We start from the raw sequence: 22,222 nt of genomic DNA on the forward strand, positions 1-22,222 counted from the left end.
ATCCATTCTTCAGTGTCCTAAAAACTGCAGCTCAGCTTGTGGATTGCAAAACATAACACGCTGTGTGTTGCATTTACACACGGCGTTGTTACACAAATTTGTTGTTTCTGTTGGTAAAGATGTGTAAAAAGCCTAAAATTGCATTAATCCTTTATTGCAGTAACACATACTCCAAGTGAAATTTTTAGAAAAGTCTAACCTTTATTTTGATTTCTTTTATTCGGTGGGAAAAATTGAAATAAGAAGTAATTCTCAGAATCAACAATGGCAAAATTCTCGGTAGTTCTGCTGTTTAATACTTATTCAACCCAGTTTTACCAGAAATTCAGCCCTTAGTCCTCAAACACCGCTCACATGTTTGCACAATGGATAATCATCCAGAGTCATGAAGTAGTTTGAGGGAAGCTATCTAAATACATCCAGCAAAGTCTGAGTGAATTTGGGACAACACATGTGTAAATCCCTGTCTTTTGTTTAACCTAAAATAAAAACAGATAATTAATTGTTCTAGTTTTCAGAGCTGAAATAAACAGTCTCAGCAAAATAATTTAATACAGAACAAAGTTAACTCAGATATGAGGTTATTATCCAATTTAATTGCACTCTGGAATTGAAGAAGCATTATGCAGTGGATTATATCAGCACTGCGAAGGAGTTGCATTGAAAGTGTAGGAGTATTTTTTTTAAGTGAGATTTGATTAAAATAATTTAAAGGCCTGTTATAAAGTGCAGCACATTGACTTCATCGTTCACTTAATCTGTATTTTATACTTGTCAATCAATATGCAAAGTTTCTTACCAGGTGTCAACAACAACAGTTTTCCTCTAAGCCATGTTTTCTACAGTAGTAAAGTGATAATAGTTCATTAAACAGAAACCATTTACAGGAGCATTAATCTCAGAGGAAATGTGCTTTAAGCAGATACAACGATGAAACGGAAAATTACAGAAAATCTCAAATATTTTAAAGTGTTCTTCATGCATTGCCTGATTTGTAAAAAAAATATTAATTTTTAAAGAGTAAACACATTTCAATAATTAGAAAGGTTCAAAGCATATTTTTAATACTGCCACTCATGCAGCGTTGTCCCCAGTCGTTCCTGTGTGACATTAATGTGTATGGGAATATAAATGCGTTAATTTTTTCAGTGAGTGTCAACGTTTCAACTTCATGAATCTGGCATCGCCTCAGAGCACATTTTTGCTCTTTCCTCTATAACTCTGCCGAGAAAACACACACAAACAGCAAAACATTAATATTTATTTTAAAAGGGTATCTGCTGATATCTCCAGTGCTGTGTACACATGAAACTGCAGCACAGCATAATATGATCTCCACCCAAGTTAGGTGGCCAAAGGTTTCTTTAAGTCATGGTGCAGCTCAGAGACATCAAACTTCCTCCAACACACGGACCACAGCTCCACAATATACACAAGCTCTATTTAAATATCAGTGAAATTACCTGATAATTTTACTTTATCTCATTCTATGCTATGCAGAAGCTCGGATGACACTAATTAAGAGTTACTCACACAGATTACCTTCTGATTTATAAGGCCATATGGGGGAACTGAACTTTTATCCCAAGACAGTCTTAAGGTTTGGGAAAAGCAAAACAAGCAAAACAAATCCTAAAAATGAAGCAAAACACAAAACCAAGTCCCAAAGATTATTACAAACACAAAAGATGCGTCAGCAAAGTTGACTTACCTGGTCCTATTTCAATGTCAATGCCAAATTTATTTGAATAGCACATTTAAAAACAACAGTTGTCAAAAGCTTCACAATTTACATATCATACAAAATGAAATGGTGGAAATAAAACTCGACTTCCCAACTCCTACGGCTGGGGAGTAACTTATGATATGTGACGGTGTTCTGTAATTTAATTGCATAATAAAACTGAGTGAGGATATATGCTAATTTGTTACATTTTACAGTTTACTCTGCCTTTTCATAACCTGGAGCTCCCACTGTGAAGCCCAATGTTGCTTCTTGTCTTATGACAACAAACTTTTCTTTTAGATGGAGGTGGAAGATTTTTTTCCCCCACTGAATCAGAGGATTTTTTAAATGAAACCAAACAACCAGATTTAGCAGTTGATTTAAGTTTTGACCTGAATGTTACCTCAAAATCATTTTATATGTATTAAAGTCTCAACTTAATCTTAAGCTGTTATTGTATTGTTGTTAAGCTGCAACTATTTTTTAATGTGTTAAAATGATTTCAGAAGGAGTTGTTTGACACTGATGACACTTACAGGTTTAAACATTTAAAAATCATTAACAATCGCAGTCATGAGGGTTGATTTTATTCAAATTTTATATAATTACATAATTGGTAACCAAATGTTATTTGTTACATTACTTTTATAAATTATCTGTGATTGCTATGTTGCTTTACATTTTAAATATAATAACTTGCAATTGAGGCTAGTTACATTTTCACAGTAATCTGCCCAACACTACTCTGTACTGACAATGTACCATAATGTACATTTACATCCATTTCCCCAATAACAGACTGTACAAAACAGGGGCTCATCACAGGCTCCATTGGCATGGCAGAGCTTGATGTTTCACAGAATTACCATCATTTCTTCATCTTTTTACTTGCACAAAGCAGGTTTTTAGATCAGCTAGCTTAAGGTATGTGCAATATTAAATTTCTGGCAGCTGTTGCAGGTTCTCTGTCACCTTTGGGTTTTCAGTAATTTATGATCAAAACAAAGACTGGCTTTTATTTTGTTGGATGCTCAGCAGTTTTTGCAAGTAGTGGCTGAATTCAAAAAGGCACCACAGTGAAGTAAATTACTGCAAATATTGAGTTAGAAATTCTGTGGATTCTTGAGCAAGTCATTTTTTTGTTTTAGATTTTGAAAATAAAACATAAAAAACAGACAAATTTGGAAATGTGTAAAAAAGAAATTGTGTTCTTATATCATCATCAACCCTTCAGTGTACTGTATGGTATGTTTTGTGTTTTTGGAGAGACACCTTTTGCCTCTCCTACAAAAAGCTGTGGAAATATTTCCTCAAACTTTTCTGGTTAACCTGAAACTAATTTCTGTGAACAAATTCACCAAACCTATGAACTAAATTACACACTTGACCACCAGTTAAAGCAAGTCCTCTACCATGACTTCTGTTGCCGTAAACCTTCATTGGAAACCCTCCTACAGTAGCCTAGCTTTTTTTTTTTTTTACACTCATTTATACCTGGAAAATAAAAAAAAATGATTTGAAGAAATGGTTTGGGGCACCAACAGTCAAACATCCCTTTGATGTTAACAAGCGGTAAATCAGGTTTTAGAAAGGGAGGAAGACGAAGAGGGAGACTGAAAAGATGGGGGAGGGTACAGCGAAGACAAAAGTAAAAGAGGATCAGGAGAGGAAAATTGTGGATGTTAGAATAGATAGAAATAAGGTTAAAATTAGGAGAAGAAAAGGAGAAACTGAAAAGACGGAGCAGGAAGGAGATGAGTTGGCCACATTTCCTTTTATGTTGGTCGAGCGTGAGCACACAGAGGCAAAGTTAAATTGAAAAATATTCAGAGGTACGAGCCTATAGAGCAGAAATGGTTTGGCTTTGATGAACAAAATGCTAACCTCTTTAGAGATCAAACGTTTGTGTAAGGACACCAGCACGGAAACGTTGCACTGTACAGAAAGAGCACTGGTTTATATTTACCCACCCACCCCCCAAAAAGACTTTTCTAGGTTAATCCCAGCAACAAAACCACAATTTGATTTAAAAATGTGTATATAAATGATCCTTGTGCCCTTTATAGAAAGCAGCTGATTTGCAACACAGAGTTAAAAATTGTGCGAAATATAACTCAAAATGTTGCTTTATTAGACAGTTTTGGGAATGATGAATACAAAGGAGAAGCAATGTGTGATAAATTTTGAATTTGCCTTTAGAAAAAAGATGTACTGTAAGGGACAGTTTCTCTGGACTGTGAGCAAAACAAATGTCTACTATTGCTACGGCTGAGTGAAAATCACCCATCCCGGTGTAAAATGTAAGATCCTTCACCCATGCTGCTTCACACATCAGGGAAACTCATTTCTCATCTTCTTTTCTCCGCTTCCCCTTTTTCAGGTTTCCTTAAACTGCGACCAGGTTCTGGTGAACGGCAAAGAAATGCGGGGTAGACAGTCCCTGGCAGTAAACTTCACCTACCTCCACCTGTCTGCTCAGCTGCTGCTCACTGTCTGGGTTCCCAAGCTACCCCTGCAGATAGATGTGTCAGATACCGAGCTGAGCCAGGTCAAAGGCTGGAGGGTGCCGATCACCACCAACAAGAGGTAATTTACCTGTCTGACCTCAGGGAGTGAGTGATGTGGGGCGGGGGATCCCACTGTGGAGGATGAAAGCATTTGGGTCTGTTAGTTCCTCAAAATGTAATGCATTTCACACAAAATCCTCACATTCAGCCTGCAAAAGCAATTGCTCTGTCAGATGGCATTCTGCTTCCTCGGTTTGTTATTCGTTTTTATCATGGATAAAAAAAAAAGTTTTTACAAACATTTTTCTGAACAGGTAATGCCAGCAATGGGAATTAGCAGTTTGAAGATTTTTCTGTCATATATTTTGCTCTTATTAGACTAACTTAGACATTTGTTAATTAATAAAGAAAGGAAAAGATTGCAGATAATTGAACAGTTCTGTAAGGAAAATTACCGTTAAAGAAAAATTCAAGGCAGAATCAACTCACAAATGTTCATTTCAAGGCTTTATCATCAAGGAGAAGACAATAAGGTACGATGCTTCTAACTCAGAAACTCTCTCACTATTTATGCTTCCTTCACACACATTTACACAAACATTGGACAGAGGCATCTTCAGCTCTGCAAAAACCCCAAGACAATGCATCCTTATCTTCAGCACCCAGGCCTCACCTCAAGACGGGAAACTACCCATAAACTTTAACCTTTTCACATACCATGAAGTGTCATGTGTGAGCTTTCACTTCAACCATCTATTTGTCCATTATTCTAAACCATTCCCCACCTGGAAATGTAGGTCTAAAAGGCTAGGCCTAAACAGTTGTTATTTTTTCATGATCTGTTTTGCAGTGTAAACCATGGATAGCCAAAGTCAGTCCTCGAAGGCTGCTGTCCTGCATGTTTTAGATGTGTTCCTGCTCCAACACAGCTGATTCAAATAGTTTAACTCCCCAGAATGTCATGAAATTCTCCAGGAACATGTCAACTACAAAGTCATTTGATTCAGGTGTGCTGATTCAGAGAAACTTCTGAAACATGCAGGACACAGACGCTTGAGAACTGACATGGAACAGAAGGTTGTGTCATTTTACACAGAGAATAAACATCTGGTTTAACTATAAAAGTGTAACAATACACATACATATAATAGTTTTATATGTCAGGTAATGTATGCAGCTAAAATGTTTTGATCAGCATCATGCATCACTCAAATAGATCAGAAAATATTGAAACAGAAAAGTCTAGAGGATTGTTACACCATCATCACATTTTGCATACCGAGTTCCTGCTTCTTATCGTTTGTATTTTGTAGTTTTCAGTGTGTGTGATCTTCTGCTCACACGAACCTCTTAGGGTAAAAATCTAGTTATCACTGGGTTAAATGTCCTTTTCTATTGTCCATCTCTTCCCGCATAGTATATATTTTAGGCATTTGTATATACACATATTTATCTATGAGCTCCATCACTGATGTGCTTTGTGTTATTCCCATATCACCATCTTTCCACTCTGCTCAGCTAGGTCTATTTTTCAATTTGCCAATTTTTGCTCAGGTGGCCACCGACCAATGTGCTCAGGCTGTTTCATACACACACACACACGCGCGCGCACACTCCATATCCCTCCCCACACTCTCTCCGAGTAAAACACAAGAACTATTAGGGACATTCTTGCAAACACATGTGTGACTGGGGCTCTGGGAAATGGAATAAGGATTTGTGTAATATTACCAGAACAACACTGGAGCAAGGACGGTTATGAGACTCACACGCAGTTCTGAGTGCTGGCTAGATATTTCACAGAGGGAGGCAGAGAAGGAAGATTGTGTATTTATTTGTCCCTATTTGGGAGTTGAAACTATAAGAGAATCTGGAGGAAAGACTACAAAATTTCCAACACTTAATAGAATATTCTAAAAACTCTTAGTTGAGGATTTGCTACCCATACTGCACTTCTTCCCCACTACAAATTGTTATTTGTTCCTTCAAATATATTATTAGAAGTTATGTGCTTTTCAGGTTGAAAACCAAACAAAAACAAAACTGAGAATTTGGAAACTGTAACCCATTAATCCCGTCTGCAAGAGCACAAGAGTGCTCAGTTGGATTCTGGTTCCAGAAAAAAAGTGTTTCCGTCCGTCCGTCCGTCCGTCCGTCCGTCCGTCCATCCATCCATCCATCCATCCATCCATCCATCCATCCATCCATCCATCCATCCATCCATCCATCCATCCATCCATCCATCCATCCATCCATCCATCCATCCATCCATCCATCCATCCATCCATTCATTTTCTTTACACCCTTGTCCCTTATTGGGGTCGGGAAAAGTGTTTCCAACTTAAGAAAACAGTAAAGACATACCCTCCTATTTTGGGTTATATTGGACACACAAAGATCAGTCACACCCAGAAATATATACTTCAGGTAGAATGTGTTAAAATTAATGAAATTAAATGAGCTTTCTGTTGACTAAAAGTCTTATTATTAGGAGAGTGTTTTGTATGGATTAGCTGGAGCTGCATTTAGAGTATTGGAAGGGCTTTTAATTACCAGATTATCTCATCCTCTTTCAATTTTCAATCTCATTTATCTTCTTCTGTTCTTACAGACCCACCAGGGACAGCGAGGATGATGAAGATGATGACAGAAAGGGTAAAGGCTGCACCCTACAGGTATCATTTGATTGAATTTCACCGAGTCATGCTATTAAAGGTAGTTTTTGTTTGTTTTTGCTTAATAGAGTTTTGTAGAATATAATCTGCAATTAGCAGTTTTTAATTTAATTTAATGTGTTTTTTTTTGTTTGTTTGTTTATTTACCTTTAAAGATTAGGAAAATGTCATGAATTTACTTGTGCAGTGGAGGAGGTAAAAGAGACTGTTTTTGTTGTTTTTTTACAATAATGCTTGTAGATGACACCAAACAATCTGTTTCTGGATTTATGTAATACATATGCCTTAAAATAGTACAATTCATTGTGTGTCAACTTGCAACTTTATTGATTAGGTCATCAATGAGTTGGGGGGGTTGGGGCGAATGACCTCAGCCCATGTCCACTATACCTCACCCTCCTTCTCCACTTTCCAGTACCAGTATGCTTTGGTGCGAGTTCTCACTCATTTTGTTGCCGAACCGTCTGACCCCAGAGGGGACATGGTTTACATGTTGGGTACTGACTGGCAAGCTGATATCACTCCTTTGGTCTTGGAACAATTGAAGGTAAGTGTGGAAAATGATCATTAATAGTTGAGACAAAATTTATCCGTACCCCCAAGTAAATATAAGGCCTTCTTCCTATCACCCTAATAGTTTGGGCTCCTCCTGAGCTACAGCAAAATATTATATTACTTCCAATCAGAAGAAGCATATGTGTCAAATTAAATTATACAAATGATATGAAATGGGTTTAGCTGTACATAATATTACAGTGAAAACGAGGGCCTAGCACATAGATGGGAATGAAGGTTACATGTGGGGTTTCTGTTTCTATCAAACAGGTTGAAGAGCCACGCATTGCCAGGCTTGTAGATGGGCATATTTTAATGGGACGTGACCTAGGCATTACTACTATACAAGTGAGTAGCTTTTTATTTTCTCTGCAAAATACAATGTCTTCCAATATACATTTCCTGAACTTGAGCTTTCTGCTTTAGTCACTGCTTGGTGGACAATGGTTTTGAAATATATTCCAAAATCAGTGAATTCATCACAAAGTCCAGGAACAGTCAGCTGAACATTTCTGATTTTGTCAAGCACGTCGTAATTTGGCCCTTCACCTTGCAGTGCAGAGCACTCTTATGCAGTAAACACACTCCCCTTTCTCTCTATTTCATATCTAACAGCAAGTCTCTTTGCTTGCTTACTACACAATTAGCCCCAATTAACTATTGAGGATTTAGCCTTGACATCTTGGTGTAATATTTTGTAGTCGTTCGTTTGCTGACATTGAAAACATTTGTGCATCTGCTGCGTTTGAACAGTCTGGCCTTTATAGGCTTTACGCTACCGCAAAACCACATATAATACAGTCCAGTTGGCTGTTTGATAGTCCATCCAGTCTCAGAGTATTGCCTACAAGACCGTTCATAACCTTTGAAATTTTTCACAATCACAAACTATGATGTATTGAGATTTTATGTAATACACCAACACAAAGCAACCCATAATTTTGACATGAAAAGAAAATGATACATTGTTTCCAAAATATATATATAAACACAAATGTGAAAAAGGTGTCATCCTTTTGGATTCAGCCCATTTGAATTATTACCTTTGTGGAAAAATCTATTGTAATTACAGCTGGAATATCTCTACTAGATATTGGCACGTCTTGAAACAGACATTTACATTTTCTTCTTTGGAAACCTTTTGCTGTAGGTTCCTATGAGCCTGAAGTTCAGCTTTTGGTCTTAACTGACTAGATCCCCTTTTTCCAAATGCTTGTTATTCCCCACATGCAAAATAATAAAGGACACATTTTTTGTTCTCATTCAATAATAGCTTTATTCTTACCCTTCATCCGTAGAAGCCAGATTTGTCGAGCTAATATATTTCGTCCTGTTTATCAGTTATCTCACATGAGCTGTGAATCTTTGCAGCTCCTCCAGAGTTCCTTCAGTTTTATAAATATGAATTCCATTGTGTTGGTCAGTAAAATCAAAATAAAAATGCATCAGTTTGTAACTTAACATAGCAAAATATGAGGTCAAGAATACTTCTGCAAGGCACTGTATGTAAAAACATTGTTTTTTAAAAAAAAATCAATGTTTTTAAATGTTTTTAATTGCATTCACATGCATGGAAGCTCTTAAACAAGTGGTCTGTGTGTTTGTTAAATAGGTTGGCACTGAGTTTAGAGGAAGCACAGGGGACTTTCTGGAAACAGCTGAGCGTATGTTTCCATCAAGCCAACTTGGGACGCAAACACACACACATACAGATGCACATTTATAGGCAGCTGTGTGCGTTTTCGGAGCCAGAAGAGAGAATTTACCCAGCACTCTCTCTTTCTACATGCCGGTGTCGACAGCCACCATTTGATAGTTTGACATTTCAATTTTACCTCCCCAGCTAAGACTCCCTGAGCCCCAATTCTTCCTCTATTGCCCATCTCTCTTTCCTTAGTCCCCTCCCCCAGTTTCTTCCTCTCACAGGCTCATTCCCAGTCTTGAGGTGCAATCCCATACATGTCAATCATTAATTTTTTTTTTCTTTACCTCACCGAGGGTAGGATTGAATTTGACACATTGAAACGTTCAGCGAGAGATTTTCTTTGTACACCAATCAGATCTGCCTGTCCTCAGGCGGAGGAGTACACTCCAGCACGAGGCTCCTAATCTCTGTCACTGTCCGTCTTCTGCTTTCCCTCTCCTCTTGTATCCCAATCTTTCATGCTCCTTGCCTTTGCCCTCTCTCATATTCTGTCCACCGCTATTTGTCATTGTCTTTCTTGCTCTGACACCTGCTCTATATATTACCCTCTCTTGCTCACTGCTTGTTTTTATTCTCTTTTCATCCACCCACTTTTTCTTTTGCTTGTTTTGCTTTTGGCCCAGTTGACTTAGTTGAATGCTAACCCGCGGGAGCACAGCTGATGTGTGTTTGTGTCAGGTGCTGTGTGCACATTCTTCTCTCTATAAGTTTTTTTTTTTTTTTGTAATATGAATTCAAAGCAACTGTGAGATTCAAATGTCAACTAAATTTGAATGCAACACATTCCAGTCTTTACACAGATAATCTCATCAGTTATGAAAGGATCCTGTTTATTCATGTCTGTTTACATGCTTGTTTTGGACATGGTAAGTAATAACAGACTATAAAGCATCTTGCCAATTCTGATAGCATAAGTGAAATAAGTTATTTCAGCCTGTTTCCCTACACAGTCTGAAAAAGGACGGTATTTAATTACAATATTTTCAAAGTCTGAATAAGAAGGAAAATGAAAATTAGGATTGGTGTTCTTTATTCTTTCCTATCTATTCTTCCGTTTGTTCCAGGTTCAATATTTAAATTTGCCCACTGTAAAAATATCTACCAAGGATTCAAAGTGATCCCTAGTATTTTATATTTGAAATTAACCTAAAGGATATCTATTCTGGGTTTGATTCCTGGTGTTGGGCCATTTGCTGCAAGTCTTCCCCCTTCTCCTTGTCTCTTCTTCTCTAGTTTGTGCAGATTTACTGCTCAATAAAGGCCACCAAAGCCTAAAGAAAATCCTTAAAAAAATGTAAATGTAGTTTTAGATTTATGTTTTCACACTTTACGGTAAAGTGTATGTTCATTTTATGATTCGTTGTAGGTTTTGTCCCCTTTGTCTGATTCTATCCTGGCAGAGAAGACTGTGACAGTCCTGGATGACAAGGTAGAGTAACATGTAAATTAGTTTCACTGCTTCATTCAATTTAATGTTTTTTTGTTGTTGATGGATTATTATTAAATTTTTCTTTTTAGAAGTGATTTAAGTTGAAGAAAATAAGTCCTTGTATTCCCCATGATGACATACTGTAGAAACAGAGAACAGAAACATGATATTTTATACACATCTGTCAATCAAACAGTTTTATTTTTCAGAAATGACAAGGTCGAAGAATAAAGGATAAAAGCTGATTCAAAGTGTAATTTTTATTAACTCACAGGGTTAACGTGGACATGAAAAATAAGATAAAACATGTATCATGTACATCAAGTACATAATTGGAGTGACTCTAGTTTTAGTTTAAGTTGCACATAATGTCACTGTTCCTTTGTCATAAATACAGAAATATTTTGTATTTATTGCTAACATGTGCAAGTCCAAGATTTTTTGGTAGCCTTTATTGATTGTTTAATAAAGTATTTTTGTTCCTGCAGGTAACAATAACAGACCTGGGAGTCCAGCTGGTTGCATCCTTGTCTCTCAGCATGACAGCGAGTCCTGGAAATTACCAAGCAATACAGCTGACAGCTACAGCTACAGATCTGCTTCACACACCCAAACAGGTAATAATTACTTCTGCAAATACATGTATGCATTCACATATAATGACTGTCAGATCTCTGAAGAAAACTTAACTAAAATATTTTGTGTTTACCTGAGAATACACAATCATTTTTGTGAAGTAGTGATGAATGCTGTGGCTAAAAGGAAGCTGTGGCTTCTGCCCGTGGCTAAAATGCCTAAAAACATTTCTCTTTATTTAGTGTTTCCAAACCCTGGAACTGAACATATCCTATGTTTGTTTTCACATTCAGGAAGCTGTGATTAGTGCGTGGATTCATTACAGTGATGGCTCAGTGACACCTCTTGATATCTATGATCCCAAGGACTTCCTCCTCTCAGCTGTCTCACTGGATGAGAATGTCATCTCTGTAACCAATCAGGTTAAAACACTTTCTTTTTAAAAATCTAAAACAACCTTTATGGCACTTCATACAAACATAACAAGAACATGTCTATTTATTTTCCCGTTATTGGATTGTCAAATAGGAGCAGCACTGGCCAATTATCGTGGCTGAGGGTGATGGACAGGGTCGACTGTTTAATGTGGAAATGGTCATTTCTGAAACTTGCCAGAAGTCCAAGAGGAAGAGTGTGCTGGCATCTGGATTTGGTAATGTGGTCGTTAAGTTTGGAGCAAACAGCGACGAGAGAGGTGGAGCAGAGGATGGCGGAGGGCTGGAAAACAGCACCAGTGAGCAACGGACAAATGATGGAGGGGAATGGAATTCCAAGAGTTTGGCTGTGGACCGAGAGGAAGGAGCCATGAGGAAGGTGGGAAGATTATTTTGGATATTTTCCTGAAATTACTTTCTTTATCTATTGAAGTGTCAATATGTAACTTTAATAAAGAATTTTTTTAAACATAATTGTTGAAGCTGTTACTATGATGTGACAGGATGGTATGAAACATAATCTGTGAAAAATATCAGAACCAGGAGAAGGGTCTTGTTGCTGTCAATCACAAGCCGTGTAGCGCTGCTCATCCCACCTCTTGTTCTCACCTCTGCTAGCGGCGCTGTAGCCAACAGAGGCTGTTGTGAATGCTCAGGCTAGTTAGCATAGCCACCAATGATGGATAAATGGTTTTCCTGTAACAATAAGTTGTTTATATGCCAACAGCACATTGAGGAGCATGAACACAACATTGATTGACACCGCTGAGAACCTCCTCTTGGCTCTGATTGGTTGTTTTTGGTCGGGAACAGTGCATTACTTCAGAATAGCAGCTCAGGGAGGAGGTGGAGATAATCGATGTTTTCACAGATTATCTGTTCACCTAATGCCGTCAAAACTCACCTACAGAAATGTTACAGTTCAAAATGTCTGCTTTAAGTAAAGAATAAGATTTATACTGGGATAACAGTTCTCTCCTTTACATTAGATAATTTTTAACTAATTTGTTGTTTTTTGCAACTAAAACTGAAACACTGTGATGTGTTTATTTCCATTTGTCAGGTTAGCACAACAACTAAAAGCACAGTTACCCACCGTGCTTCCCACCCAGGTGGAAGAGCCGCTGGTGGTGGCAACAGCGGTCGGGGAGGGTCAGGCCAAGGCGGGGACTATAGTAAGAACTCAGTACAAGTGGAAATTCCAGGAAGTGGGAACGGTGAGCTGACCCAGACCACAAGAGGCCTGTCAGACCTGGAGATTGGGATGTATGCTCTTCTGGGAGTATTCTGTCTGGCCATATTGGTCTTTCTCATCAACTGTGTCAGCTTTGCGTTCAGGTAATAAACTGTAAAGGTTATAATTAAATTTATGATTTAAAGCATTTCAACTTTTCAGAAAACTGTTAACAACTCAAATATCTCCTCTGACTATTTAAGAGTTGAAAAAGAGAGTGATTTAATACAAACAGTTTAACAGGTGTGATGACGTCTTTGATTTATTTTGTCATTTAATTTCCCTTTACGATTAAAAAGAATATCAGATATGAATTGAATTATGTGTTGTCTGCCAACTGTTGACATAACAGGACAATTTAAATATTTGAATTCTTTCTTTCATACTTCAAAATAAGAGTCTCAAACACAAATACAAAAATACTGAAAGTAGTCGAGCTCTATCAATTTTAAATAGTTTACCAGACAAATTCAACTTGCATGCAGAGAGCAAGACAGAGTTCACTTTGAAAAGAAATATAATTGAAATATTGTGATCTTTTGAAACCACAATATCTTAATATTGATACCATTCAAGTTTTTAGGTTATTAGAGTTTCTATATTTTGACTCAAATCTGTTGAAAAGCTGAAAGTACAAAGTCTTTCCACATTTAAAAAATCAAGCTAAATTTCTGACAATCATCAGAAGAAATGGGATTCATTTCTTGTTTCTTCATTTACCCTTCACTGAGGCCAAATTATCGTCTCTTTTTTTCTTTAGGTACCGTCACAAGCAGGTTCCTGTACTGGAAGCAGGCGGCAACATGAACCATGCCCATGACTGGGTGTGGCTTGGCACTGAGGCTGACCTCTTAGCTGACCATGCGGACCAATGCCAGGGCCTACCTGATGAATGCACTACCATCATCGACAGAAACGAAGGAGGATATGAGGAGAGCAAGTACCTTCTGAATGGTGCTGGGAACACTTTGGTGATGGGTGTAGGTTCTGGCATGGGCACAATAAGTGGTGGCAGTGGCGGCACAGGTGGACTGCGGGGAATGGCCCATGGACAGACCTTGCCTAGGTCTATCCCAGAACCCCATCAGTGCCTTTCTGCAATCACTGCTGGTGGGAAAGATGCCACTGGGCAAACAGAGCATCTGAATAATTCCCCCAGAGCCGCGGCTGCAGCTGCAGTTGCTGCTGCCAAGCGCAAACGAGTCAAATTTACATCCTTTGCCACCGTTTTGCCCAACGATAATTTGGGTAGTGGTGGCCCGTATGTCAACTCCTCAGTTCTTGTGACCAATGGTAATGAGGATGACATTAAGTGGGTGTGCCAGGATATGGACCTGGGTCAGTCTGAAATCAGAACCTACATGGAGAGGCTGCAAGACAATCTGTGACTGACCGGGAGAGAAACTGAGCAATAGAGAGGCAGAGGATGTGGGCTGGGGAAAAGATGGACAAAGAGTACAATTCACCTGTGATGCCTTTGCAGTGGATTAATAAAGGGTCAAGTGAAGCGAAAAATGTGAGAGCAGTAAAATGAAAAATAGTGATAACCTGAAGGTTTTGGACACACAGCTTAAGGGTTCCTAACCTTTGGCTCCCCTAAAGCAAAGCAGAATAGGAAGTCATCACTAGCTCACACTAAAAGTAACAGTAGCAAACAATAAGTAACATTCAGAGTTCGTTTTGTGTTACTTATTGTGAAAATCATAGTGTAAAAATCAGCAATGGTCACTATTGGTTTGAGTGTTTATTTTCAGAAAACCAGTAGACCACTGTACTCATACATTATTGATTCAGGGTATGTTAATGGACAAACTTTTGTAAGCCACTATACATTTGAACAAAGATGTTGACAAACTTTGATCTTGTAATGACGTCACTCACAAGTCTTTGGGAGTTTTTTTGTTTGTCTTTTTTTTTTTTTTACTTATTTATTGCCATTGTTGGCTAAGGCTGTTGAGTAAATATTTAGTTTTAAAATATAAGCAATTTACCTGCCAGGTCTCCTGAATGGTTAACCAACGATTCACTGATATCGCAAAACAGCAGATGTTGACTTATCATTTCCCCGATTTCATTTTGGTATTATGAGTATAATGTGAGTTAAAATATATATATAAGTATATTTCAAGTATTCAACAGAAAATCCACTTATTATTTAGTCAGCAGTCCAGATAAATCAAATCTTTTTTCAGGAAATCACATTCTTTCTACAAACAACAACTCGGAGAGATTGAAAAGGACAAGTCACGAGAAAGACTTTCATCCTTGGATCCAAGACATACGTTTTTATTCTTGCACAATTAAAAATAAGAAAGGACACTGGCCATTTTTAATGGGGCCTCATTTCGTGAACCCTGCAGCCAATGACTGCTCTCTCCCTATCAGAAACAATGGTGACATCCCTTTGCCTCTCTCCTCGTCTGTGATTAAGCAGAACTAGAACCAACTGTGGAACACAGTCAGATACATTCTGCAAACCAAAAGGGGAGTGAAGTAAAAAAGAAAAACTGGCTTGGACTTTGCAAAACCTGGCTAAAAACTTAATGAGAACTCTGAATGAAGACATCTAGCCAGGCTGGAAGAGGTTTGTGCATTACACAGAATCACCAGGAAGTACTAAATGACATTACAGTGTCAAAGGAATGACTAACTAATAGAAATGGCCCCTATATATATATATATATATATATATATATATATATATATATAGGGAACATCCTTTCCATGTTACCATAAAAATATTTTCCTTCTGTTTCTACTTTTTGATAAATATGTTTTTATTATGTTTTCTTTATTTTTTTTAAAGTTAAGAAATATTTTAAATTGTAGCTTTTAATTTTAAAAGTTTATTCAGATTTTGAGAATATATGATTCTTTGGTCTTAGACGCTGTTTCTATTTATTTAAAACTGACATCTGGAGGGTGAGGAGGAAAAGGAATACCAAGGACAAGACGGCGAGTAATGGATAGTCTGCTGGTGAATGATAGCACATTTAAAAGAACAAGTAATCCAGAGATTGGAAGACGGAGCAGGCAGAGGTTGCCTCACCTTCGTTAAGCTCAGGTGACCAGTCGTGAAGAATTCGACTACAAAAAGGAGAACTGTAAGATTGTTCAGATTGCAATATTTATTTATAAACGTGTTATTGTTTCAGAGTACACTGTATGTTGTAAATAAATAAACATGCTTCAAAGTGCTTGTGGATAAGATTGGAGGTCACTAGCCAACAACATGGTGATATTTTGTGCATTTTATGGTGCAGATGACAGTACAGAATACTACCTACAGTTTCACCACGATGTGAAAGTGATCCTACTGGTTCTTTTCTAAAGTTGTACCTGTCTTTGTTTGAAGTATTGAATTAATTCTTGCCTTTGTACAGGATAGGAATCAGTTTTCTCCTATAATGAGATGTAAAAATGGAGGCAATCCATCAAATGTTATGCTTAATGTCTCAAGAATAATGAGTCTGAGGAGTCCATTTCATGGAGAAAACCAAACCAAATGTTGCGACGTTCATCCGTGGGCACCGAGGGTTTCCATTTTATTAATTTCATAGGGAATAAACATTATACCTAAACATTAGTCACTGAAATCACAGCCTAAACTATTGGATTTTAAAACGGCAACAACTGTGAAAAAAGTTAACTTAAATCAAAAAAGAACTGAAATGGGCTGGGAAGCCTCTACCAAAGTAATAAATATTTTTGATTGATCACTATCTTCTGGACACATTACTGTATCTAAAAGAAGTGCTCAAATAAATACCAGTTTTCTGTAATAAAAAGTGAGAAGTCCAACAAGTCTAAGTTGACGGTTGCTAATAGTTTAGGCGCATCCATTTTTTCAAAAGGAAAAACCTTTTTGACTACAAACACGTTAAGAGTAATAACACTTTGCAGCCCCCGTCTGTTTTGAGCTCTAAAATCGTTTGGATGTAATCAACAAAAATTCATCGAGATTTTTTTAGATGATATTTTGAGGTTGTTTTGGACTTTTGTTTAAATTACAAAAATGCAGATAAAATGCATGTAGTTTGAAAAGTCGGGGGGGATAAAATGTTGATCATTTGCTTAGGCCTCCTTCATATTAGATGAAGACTAATGAACAGTCTGTGGGACCTCCGAGACCATTCCAGTGTGAAGGCAATCATGACACTACTACACTCTTTTGTACTTGCAAAACAACTTTTTCTTGCTCTCATTTTCCTTGTTCTCATCCTTTTGCCTCTTCAATAAACATAATACCCAGATTTGTGTTTTCAAATGTATTTAGGCTGAAACTGGCATCACTTTCTCCATCTAAAAGTGATTTGTATTCGTGTGTTTTAATGTTTAGATGCTCCTCTGGATAGCTGAGGCTGACAAGTGAGTGTGTGTTGGTCTCATTAGTAATACAGCGTCTTTGCCAGGTGAAATACATAATCATACGCTATATAGTGCGCAAATAATATGTAGGTCCAGGATTCTCAATGTTTTTCATCGACATGTGTAAAATAATGTTGTATTGACCTTTTTCTTTTCTTTTTTTTTACAAATACATCAAATTAATTTGTTCCACATCTGCCTCAGAGACATTATGTCAGCACTGAATCAGCTTTTTGTTATGAGCCACTGTAAGAGAGTAAAGTTCTGGTTTGAAATTATGATTCATGCTGAAAAACGGATAATTATGTATGAAAACAAACCTAACTTTGCCTCTGATATACTGAGAGAATGTCATGTCGGTACACAGCTTGTAAAGCTCAAATTAGCCAAGTTTCCCTTCCTGACCTATTTCTAAATCATCTGCACTTCCACACAAAACTTTAATGTTTTATGCCATATTGCATTCAAGTCAGATTGTACACTAGAGTTTCTATATTGAAATAACTTTTAATTGAAGTGCACATTTTGTAGTATCAAAAGTCACCATGGTCTTATTTAGCGCTACTAACACTAGCGCTAATACTAACAGACTTGATCATTTTTTAATAATTCGTTTTTTGTATGTTGGCTTTGTCCAATTACTCTGACCAAAACCTCAGTGATTTCTTGACTTTTGAAATGCCACAGTGTAATAAAATCAAATTATCAAAACATGCCAGCAGTTGATCTATAAAAACTAAGGACAAAATCAGTGGTAGCATTTTGCAGCATTGGTAACTATTACTGCCATTATCGTGTTTTTAAATGTATTTTGTTGCTTCATAGATATTTCCATTTATGTGTGTTATTGCCTGTCTTTGCTAAATTGTAAATGAGCAGGGCAGAGTAACAAAGAACATGAGAAGTTTGCGGTCTAATTCAAACCTGAGCTCAAGGGTGCTGCTGTCAAGGACGGGGAGACTGGCAGAAGAATTAAAAGTAAAAGTTCAAATATTCTGTCACAATATCCTCACAATGAAACAATATGCTTGACTAGCTATTTATCAAGACTGCTATTTTATAGCATTTTAAAATGTGACCACTGGTAAAGGGGGGTTTTGATCAGATAAAACCAAAATACAACAGTAAAACAGTCAAGGATGCTGTTTAGGAAGAAAACTGGGGTTTGTGATTATTCATATCTGTAGTAGATGTATTTCAGGATAGATCTATGAGGCGAACTTTAATGTACCATGAGGTTATTGCTGACGTCATAACACGCTGCTTAGAAGTACAGTGAATAATTGGCAGTGGTCACTCACTCACAGTCATGTTATTTCACATCTTAACACACAAAATGCTTTGTAGATTAAACAACATGGTGGCTGTTGCCAGTGTTTGTACTGAATCAAAACATCTACCCTCACCAAGTCCTCTTCATTCACATCAAACTTCAGCATTGTACTGACCCATCTTTAAACTGGACAGCTTCATAGCCTTCTGCACTTTGTGAAAACAGCCTTGTTTTTACAGGTGTCACATCCATTACCGAAGCTACAGATGACACTGTAATTACAGAGGTCTGATCTCTGTATCGGGTGGATAATCAGCAGTGACCGCTAATGGGACTTTGAAAATGAAAAGGCTTCCAAAATGGCAGACAGACAACAGGTTAGCCAGAAGCTGTTGAAAACAAAACAGAAACTGTAATTTTGGAGCACAGCACCATCTGTAAAGAAGATCCTGTTTGATGAATTAGGGGCTCTAATCAAAGAATCAATAATTGATGACTGTTAATTGATAAACTCCCAGAGTTGATAAGCTACCATAGTTGTTACCAATCATCTTCATAAGCACCTGGAGCAAGATATGATGCCATCACATCACAGGCTCATTACTATAGTTTTCTTGTGCTCGCAAACTCTCCAAGAGCCTGTTAAGTCCATTGTCTTTTGGTTTTAATTGTTCTCTTACTCTGGTGTGAAGGGGGATTTACTACTGCTAAGCTGTATCCATTGATAAAGGGATTTTGAAATATCCAAATACAGTACAGCCCCGTGACCAGTTTTGATAAAAAGTTATCAAAACTGGTCAGGGGGATTTCTTAAAACCAATAAGGTTTAAAAAAAAACAACCTTATTGGAATCCACAAGTGATAATTAACGGTATATTCAGATCAATATATGCCTTATAATATCATAGTATCCTAACATATTGTCATATCTAATATTTTTCTTACCCTTATAATACTGTTTAAAATTACCATAAGGTAAGGCTTTTTTAAATATTGCATAAAGCCTCTAAGTCCAGGTACCCATTAGTGCTGGCATGTCCATTGATGGTATTAATTTATGATCAATCAGTCAATCAATCAAATTTTATTTGTATAGCACATTTCAGCAGCAAGGCATTTCAAAGTGCTTTACATAATTAAAATAAAAACAGAAATAAACAGTGAGAAAGAGAAAGAGATTAAAAAATATATATAAAAAAAATAAAATAAAATAAAAAATAAATTAATTAATTAAAAAAAACATTACATCATTAAAACGTCGAAAAGAAAGAAAAAGAAATTAAAAACATTAAAGACATGAAAACATGGAAGAAAGACATCAAAAATGATGGCACACTGTTCTACAAAAAAATATTAGCTGGGTTCTAACTTCTTTTTAATTACTTTTTTTTTTACTTTTTAAAGTAAATTTAGCTTTAATTGGTCATTAAAATAAGCAGGCTTATTCAGAATCAAATAATTTCACATCTTAGTATGTTTTTAAAAAGACAGATTAGAAAAAGGTTTCCATCTGATGTCAGAGTAAAGCAAAAAGCAGCTGAATACTTTCAGATTTTTTTTTGCTTTGTACTTGCAACTAGCGAAACCCATGGGCAGCAATTAAGTGTGCAAATGGAGAATGTGCCAGTAGAAGGTTTTCCTTCTTTTTATTTTTTATTTATGATAATTGCCCTTGTTTAAACATAGTTTATAGCAACCAATAAAGACACAACTGAAAACTGAAAGCTTTTTGATTTCTTATTTAACAGTCTTTAATTAATTAAAGAGTTTGAGCCCAAGTACAGTCAGAAATCAGTTTCAGGTATTAATAAACTGTTATTCGGGGTGCTTTAAGACTCTAAGAGCATAGAATGTAATCAATTATTTTGATTAATTCATCCATGCTAAGCACACATCTAGGCCAGTTGGTGACTGCAGAGAGGAGAACTCCCATTAAACAGCAAGAGACTATTTTTTTAAACTCCAGAGAGTGAAGGAACATGGAACAAAATCACCAAAAGGTACCAGCATGCAATCGGAATAGAAAAACACAATTATGGAGAGCAAATGGAAAAAAAGCAGAGTAAGGTGTTGTCCTTATGAGTAGAATAACCAAGGCCAGCCATATCAGTACCTACCTGAGCTAGTAAAAGAAAATGTGATGTTCTACAGCAGAGACACTCTTTAGGTCTACCTGCTTGTTCGAAAGTAGGCAGGTCACAATTAAACTTGTAGTCTGAGAGTGAAGCTCTCTGTGGGAATATGATTAACCATAAAGGTCTTACAGAAGATTGCTTGGTTATTTATTCTCTGTATGAAGTCGAACAGTACCTGATTATTACAGATTGTTGGTGAATAAAAGTTTTTAAAGAAAGTCTTATTAATCATAACTACTATGTAGAAGTCACAAATGCACCGAATGCATTCCTAGATATTTTCTTTATTTTAAGTGTCTAAAACTGGTAATTGCATTTTATCTGTTGAAAACATACTTTTAAATCTCTCCAGTGAGCCAGAACTCAGAGACAACTATAATAACAAAATAAAGGGAGACATTTATTATTTTTCATAGGATTATTTTCTGTGCTTTGAGAAGTTAATTTTTACCTAAAAAAAAAAAAAAAAAAAGAACACAGCTGGCTTAATGACATGAAAAAAATAAATTTCAGAGGTAAATTGATTTATTTTGTTATGCCACCAAATGTCTTTAATCCAGGGATTACTGAAAAAGACATCAGTGTGGCCATCATTATAAAGCTACAGCTAAGATTAACCTTATAATATAAACCATTAGTGGCTCACAGTCTGAACATCAGAAGCTAATTAATCACTCATTCTCAAGAGAATACACACTTGAGTCGCATCACTTATCAGGGCTGAGGTTGGTGCCGTGCACATTGGCTTGTTTCATTCCTGATACCATTACAAACATATAGTCACAGATTAAATCCAAGAACACAATGAGTCTCAGTCAAGTTTAAACGTATTTTGTATCTTCAGTGCAACTTGAATCTTTTACTGAAACCTGAGTTACCTTTTCTATTAAATACATGCCTGAACACCATCACTTAAAATATAAAAAAACAAGTTCTGTGCACTGGACAAGTGAAAACTGGAGGTCTCTGAGAGATTAACTCTCCCCTGGTCATTATAGGGAAACCCAAGCAGGGCCTCCTGCAAAAAAAGGAGCTACAGTTCCTACATCAAGTTGTGGGTCAGCAACGGGTAAGAATATAGCAGCAATAAAAAAAAATTTAAAATCTGAGTTTTTAAGTCTTACAGCTCTTAAGTCTAATGGGACTGAAGTTTTCTTACATTAGCATTGTAAGGATTTAAAGTTCAACATATTTTTTTGAATTTTTGACTGAATAATTATGCTTTTAAGACAGTACTTCACAGAAGACCTGATATTACAGGTATAACTACTTTTGTTGGACTCCATGTTACATAGTACTGTCTATGAGCTGCCCTCTGGGAGACCGAAGCAGTTTTCCTGATTTTAAAAAAAGCTCTTACATTTAAACTTAATTAAGATAACGTTTTGTATCTCATAGGATTTTAACAAATATGTATAAAATTAGAGATCTGTGATAAAGTTTACATTATATCGAAAATTACATGGCATACTTCCCACCATTTTTCAAAGTGTGTTGAGTGAAGATGTTATGCATTAAGTAGGGCCTGTGGGAAAGATGTGATCGATATGGACAGAAATCAGTGTCTCAGCCACCAGCGCTTGTGAATCTGAGGATGGAAAAAGC

At 36.7% G+C, this 22,222-nt stretch overlaps 1 protein-coding gene across 1 annotated transcript in view; it reads left to right on the plus strand.

Moving 5' to 3' along the window:
- Positions 1–16,038, plus strand: part of LOC103469947 (transmembrane protein 132B) — a 243,194-nt gene extending 227,156 nt beyond the window's left edge. The window contains exons 9-18 of the mRNA XM_008418032.3: positions 4,107–4,312; positions 6,845–6,908; positions 7,324–7,455; positions 7,734–7,811; positions 10,535–10,597; positions 11,086–11,214; positions 11,467–11,595; positions 11,702–11,986; positions 12,671–12,945; positions 13,602–16,038. Coding sequence (XP_008416254.2) covers positions 4,107–4,312; positions 6,845–6,908; positions 7,324–7,455; positions 7,734–7,811; positions 10,535–10,597; positions 11,086–11,214; positions 11,467–11,595; positions 11,702–11,986; positions 12,671–12,945; positions 13,602–14,229 — 1,989 coding nt within the window. The 3' untranslated portion in view covers positions 14,230–16,038. The remainder of the gene's footprint in view (positions 1–4,106; positions 4,313–6,844; positions 6,909–7,323; positions 7,456–7,733; positions 7,812–10,534; positions 10,598–11,085; positions 11,215–11,466; positions 11,596–11,701; positions 11,987–12,670; positions 12,946–13,601) is intronic.
- Positions 16,039–22,222: the final 6,184 nt, after the last annotated feature.

Source organism: Poecilia reticulata, chromosome 9, assembly GCF_904066995.2.
Source record: "Poecilia reticulata chromosome 9, P_reticulata-male-v2, whole genome shotgun sequence".
Taxonomy (NCBI): domain Eukaryota; kingdom Metazoa; phylum Chordata; class Actinopteri; order Cyprinodontiformes; family Poeciliidae; genus Poecilia; species Poecilia reticulata.